This window comes from Xenopus tropicalis, chromosome 1 (assembly GCF_000004195.4).
Source record: "Xenopus tropicalis strain Nigerian chromosome 1, UCB_Xtro_10.0, whole genome shotgun sequence".
Lineage (NCBI taxonomy): Eukaryota > Metazoa > Chordata > Amphibia > Anura > Pipidae > Xenopus > Xenopus tropicalis.
The window spans coordinates 54,464,143-54,470,142 of NC_030677.2; the positions used below are offsets into that span (position 1 = coordinate 54,464,143).

The 6,000-nt window shown below is 40.0% G+C and overlaps 1 protein-coding gene across 4 annotated transcripts in view; it reads right to left on the bottom strand.

Moving 5' to 3' along the window:
* LOC100485159 overlaps window positions 1-5,629 on the bottom strand; it is a 64,254-nt gene extending 58,625 nt beyond the window's left edge. The window contains exons 1-2 of one of the 4 annotated variants that reach the window (XM_012955626.3): window positions 5,555-5,629; window positions 1,734-2,033 (exon numbers count right to left, since the gene is read on the bottom strand). In XM_012955626.3, coding sequence (XP_012811080.2) covers window positions 1,734-1,941 — 208 coding nt within the window. In that variant the 5' untranslated portion in view covers window positions 1,942-2,033; window positions 5,555-5,629. Of the gene's footprint in view, window positions 1-1,733; window positions 2,034-2,440; window positions 2,561-5,498 lie in introns of those variants that run through there. The other 3 variants (XM_012955625.3, XM_012955624.3, XM_002933488.5) reach the window with 3 other exon arrangements.
* Window positions 5,630-6,000: the final 371 nt, after the last annotated feature.

Below are 6,000 nucleotides of genomic sequence, written 5' to 3' on the forward strand. Positions count from 1 at the left end.
GGGAAATGGTCATTTTCTTAAAAGTAGTTTTAAGAAATTAATACCGTGTATGGCTAATATGGCGTGTGTTTTTTTGCACGCAGCGACTATTTGTGCGCGATGCATTGATTACAGCGCGCTCCGTCAAATACCGCACAAAAATAATCTTGGCGACTTAAATAATACAAGCAGCATCGCGTCTAAATTAACGCAAGTATGCTTTTAGCGAATCGTGTGTTAAGACATGAAAAATTAGACCCGATAAAATTTTTAACGCATGCTATAAATAGCGCACGTTTTAACGCACTTTAGTGAATCAACCCTAAGGTCTTGAAGGACTTATTTCAAAGAGAAATGCCATAAAGTGCCCCCAGAAGTCAAGAGACACCCATAAACATGCATGCCAATAGTGTGCTATTCTTCAGTACAGTAACACCAAAAAATGAAAGTGTATAAAAGTAATTAGAATATAATGCACTGCCACCCTGCACTGGTACAACTGGTATGTTTGCATCAAAAAATGTATATAATGCTGTGTAGCCATGGGGATAGCCATTCAAACGAGAAAAGGCACAGGCACATAGCTAATAACAGATACAACACTATTGTTTTCTACAGAGGTTATCTGTTATGTAATCTGTGCCTTTTCTTCATCTTGAATGGATGCCCACATGGTTACACAGAAGGGTATTTATATAAACCAGTGATCCCCAACCAGTGGCTCGTGAGTAACATGTTGCTCTCAAACTCCTTGGATGTTGCTCCCAGTGGCCTCAAAGCAGGTGCTTATTTCTGAATTCCTGGCTTTTGGGCAAGTTTTGGTTGCATAAAAACCAGGTGTACTGCCAAACAGAGCCTCCTGTAGGTTGCCAGTCCATATAGGGGCTACCAAATAGCCAATAATAGTCTCCCCAAGTCTTTTTACATATGAATGTTGCTAACAGGTAAAAAAGGTTGGGGATCACTGATTTAAACTATAGTAGTGTTACTGTAGAAAACATACAGCTTTTACCAGTGCAGGGCAACAGTACATTATATTTTAATTACTTTAAAAAAACTTTAATTTTTGGTGTTGGTTCCTATAATATTATACAGTAGAAGAAAATGTACTGTGTTTAAATGAGCACAAACTTATTTTTTTTTGTCTGAATAATTGGAAACTTTGCTCTAGTGTTATGATCTACTAGTCACTTGCAGAGAGTAGACAACTACCTTTTAGACACCACTGGCTGAAACTGTTACCTCTATGGGAGTATTATATGTTAGTTCACTATACAGATCAAACATTTGCTTCTTTGGACTTTGGATGGAATCTGCTGCTGACTTGCAATCGTTCCATAATCTTTCTATACCTTGGAGCAACTGCAAAGCTCTTTTTACAGTAACTGTGAAAGGGTAAATATAAGAAAAACAAAAACATATGATCTGGGAAAAATATGTAATGTACTTTGAAATGATAACCCTATAAAGATTTAAATGGTCATTATTACCAAAAGCTTAATTAGTTTCTACATTCCATATAAAAATTTTATTTTCCTGCCAGTTTGTTTTAGTATATAAATGAGTACTTTATAGCTATCAAGCAGCATAGTGAGAATATGAGAATACATAGTGAGAAAACACTGCACCATCTAATGCAGCATAAGCCAAAATTACATGCTCCCATCATTTATCTGCCTCAAAAAAAATCATAAAGCATTTATGATAATTTTAAAACCCAAACTAGATTCACTGTGCCTTTAGATCATCTTTACCTGAAGCTGCTGTGTCTCCCCAGAATCCAGAGGCACACCCAATTCTAATTGGAGGGCGTTTTGGTGTGGATGGTGGACAGTCTTGTACTCCAGAATTAATGGAAATCTGCCGGGAGCAAGACAGGCATAGCCTAGTTTGCAGTAGCTGACCTCCAGGTCTCCAAAAAGGGGCACATGTTCCCTTAAGAAGAAACACAGTCCACCCCATTTCTGTTCCAGATACTACTACAAGCCAAATGGAGAACTGTGCCCAGCCAGGTTTGCACTTGATTGAAGTGAATTCTGCAGAAGCCTCTTTTTCTGAATGAAGAAATATAACAATACTGGTTACTTATTTTACGAATGCAAGCAGCTGACATATTAATATAAAAAACATATTTGTACAAACACATTAATCCATAGAAATCAAACCATTATCTCAGCTGCCACAAATTGGAAATTCAATAGCCAAATGAATTCTAGATGTCCCTGAACAGTTCTAATAATAACTAGCAGAGGATGATGGTTATTACAGCTCAGAATCATCAGAAAGCCTACAGAATAATGATTATGGCATATTTTTGGTTTTATATGTGTATCTGGGAATGGGGTACATTTTAAACAATAGCTTAGTGTTGGTTTCCATTGGGCAGCTAAGTCATAGCTGGCCATAGCTCCCCTTGTAATAGCTACACTCTTTACCAGGAAAATAAAAAGAATTTACTTACGAACCCAAGTGTGGCAGACTGAAATGGAGGCAAAGTTGTGCACAATCAATGTAATTGCGCCACTACATGTTCCTTGCATTTGCGTGTACAGGTATCGGACCCCTTATCCGGAAACCCATTATCCAGAAAGCTCCGAATTACGGAATGCCTGTCTCCCATAGACTCCATTTTAATCAAATAATTCAGAATTTTAAAACCGATTTCCTTTTTCTAAGTAGAAATAAAACAGAACCTTGTAATTGATCCCAACTAAGATATAATTCATCCTTATTGGGGGCAGAACAATCCTGTTGGGTTTAATTAATGTTTTATAATTTTTTTTAGTAGACTTAAGGTATTGAGATCCAAATTACGGAAAGACCCCTTATCCGGAATACCCTTGGTCCCGAGCATTCTGGATAATGGGTCCTATACCTGTACTTGATAGTACGTGCCAATGAGCCCCCCCCCCAGCCTCCTCTGATGAATACTGCATAACTTATTGCACTGGTAATAGGGAACCCTGAAATTACTGCTAGCCTGGAGGTGGCAGCAGTTTCAGCATTCCAACAGCAGCCAGCAGCAATAACCACTACTACCTTGCATCAAGTGAATCACAAAAAAGTGTTATTATTATTATGGTTACCTAAAATACACACGCCTTATGAATAACTTGTACTGACAAATCCTAATAAACTGTACTTAGTGATGCCACTTATTTCATTAAACTTATGTATGTAGCTATGCACCACCTACATTCAAGGCGAGGATTTTTACGCCAAAGTCAGCATTTTCTTAAAACCTATACAAAACCTGTTCTGTTTATTTTATTCTGTTTTAACCTTTATGCGAACATCCAACTTCATTCAGATTATATATAGAATCTACACAGCACGTGGTTCCAAAAGTACCACACGCATTTAATTTAAATTAAAATAAAACCTTGATATTAACTTCTGCTTGACTGCACTTATACGTGTGCTTAATCAACCCTAAATTTATCATTGTAAACTGTATAGCAAAGTTTGGCATATTCAAGGACTTTTAGATTAAAATGAAAAACACTGGTAGTGCCCTTTACATTATCGTGACCTTTCACAAAGAGTTAGATATAGCTGCAACTGTGCAAGTCTTTCAAGAATACCCCAGGGAAATTTTATTAACTCACATAAAACTGTTAGCCAGAATGCTCGGGGCATGGGGTTTTCCGGTTAAGAGATCTTTCCGTAATTTGGATCTCCATAACTTTATTCTGCTAAAACTCATTTAAATATTAAATAACCCCAATAGGCTTGTTTTGCCTCCCATAATGATTAATTATATCTATTAACAGCACAACAAGCAATTTAAGGCTCTCCTACAAGTTTTAGTTACAAGTTTCAACAATCCCTGGAAAAGTGCAGGTGAGTGCCACTGTGGGCATGAGAGAGATGTGAGGGGGTATTAACTAAAGCACTAAAGTTTTTTCGGGTTGGGATTTTTGTCCCTGAAAACCCAAATGTCACACAAAAAAAACGTAATTATTTGCATCTAATTGTGCAACAAAACTGCAAATACGACTGAGCTCCCTGCACTAGAAGAGCCCAATTTCCAATTTAAAAAACAGCTTTTTGCCGCCCCTGGTAACTTGTGGGGTGCTGCCCCCTGAGGAGAGTTTCTCAACTCACCTCATGGCACCAGCGCCCCTGGGTCTAGAATGTCACTGATCTGATCAAATCAGCATAAGGTCCCCACATTTGGTGGCTCAACTTTATTTCATCAGTGGTGCAAGAAGCGTGGCCAAGGCAAGCTGGGAACATAATTAACCTTACATCTACTATTAAGATGGTCATACAGCACATGTACACACATACACCACAGGTGTGAAACATACAAAGATCCATTCACATGGTAAGGCTGGGCTAAAAATTGGATCATAACAGGGACCTAATAAGACCTTTCCTCCCCTGACTCATTAAACTTAAGCACACTCAGGGGATGACTTTGCGTGGGGGATCCTGCAGGGGGGTTATGGGACGTGGCCGGCGGGGGGCACCTGCAGGGCCCCTGCATCCCCCAGTTCGACCCTGGACACATCAGGAGAAGATCACAGAAAAAGGATTTACATAAAATGCCAATAAATACAAGGATAATCAGTGTTTTAGTCCCATACACAGGAAAATAATTATTTTATTCAGTCTTATGGGGACAAATTTACACCCCCTTTACACTAACAACAAGTAACTGCCCTTGAAGTTTACTCCCAAGAGTCACTCTGCTTAGTTTTATTCACTCAGGCCTTTGTCATTATGACTTTAGTCTCAAGGTTGAGATCTTCCCCTGATATGCCCATCTGAGGTGGGCAATATGGGGCCAAACGATCAAATTACAACAGCGGGTATAGGCATAGGACTGCATCAATGGGCCGATGTGGTCCCTGATCCATTGGGAAAATCAAACCTGCCCAACATTCGCCCAGATATCGATCGGGGGGGGGGGGGGGGGGGGGCACATACACGGGCAGATAAACTGCTAAATTGGTCGACTTGAATTGGCAGCTTAACTCTGCCTGTGAATGGCCACCCTGGAAGTATCATGCAAAAGACAGCCAATGGAAATAATTACAGCTAATTTCATGATTAATCTCCTAAACAACAAGTCAACATATAAAGCAAATATAATAAAAAAATCTATTTTTGCTTTTTTCAAATAAAAAACTATAAAAGCCTGCCCATGAAGGCTAACAGTAACAAAAACATGTAAATATGAGCTACCATATTATTGGACACATAAAAATGCTATTCTCTTCTTTCCATAGTTCCCATCAGAGGGGGGAGACAAGTGGGTTAGGGCTCTTAATGGGGGGACTGTAGCGCTGCTTTAATTACGCCCCCCTGCTGTCAGTGAGCTACAGAATATAGAAAAGAGGGCATTTGCTAGAGTAGCTGCATCTTCTTTCTCCTACACAACTTTCTGTACTGCCAGTTTTGGCACAGTTCTCGATCCAGTCGAGCCGTAATGGGAAAGCTCAGGGGACGTTCCAACTAAAACCTCCAATCCAGGTAAATGCACAATGCCCAACAGTGCCCCTTTATCTTACACAACCCGCAGTCCCTGTTCGCTATTTACGCCCTCTGTACGCTGGTAAATGCAAACCTCGCCCTCCGGTCTTTCAGAAAATCCCGACTCCTGAGTGTAATCACGCGAGACTTGGCGTCACTACTACAAGAAAATGCGGTGACGCGCCCAGTACCCGCCTTGTGGGCGTGGCGAGCGGAGACGGCCTGCTATTGGCTTACACAGTTAGAAGCCGATAGTGTACTGTGTTCCGTCTGCTCACAGTGTGGTTTTGAGTATGTTTGTACCTTCTGTTTTGTTAGAGAACAGAAAATCAAAAGACTTTTCTTTCATGTTTGTTGCCTGCCATACTCTGAACCAACTCAGCATTCCTATTTCCTGAGAAGTAACTTAGAATTTCTGCTTAGAGCTATGACTTGTGCCAGGGAACTGAAAAAAGATTTTTCCTGGTTGCCAAGAGTAACTGTTAGAGCATTTTTCCCCAATTTGACCAGAAAGGAAAAGAGGGTTTGGGCAAACTAGGC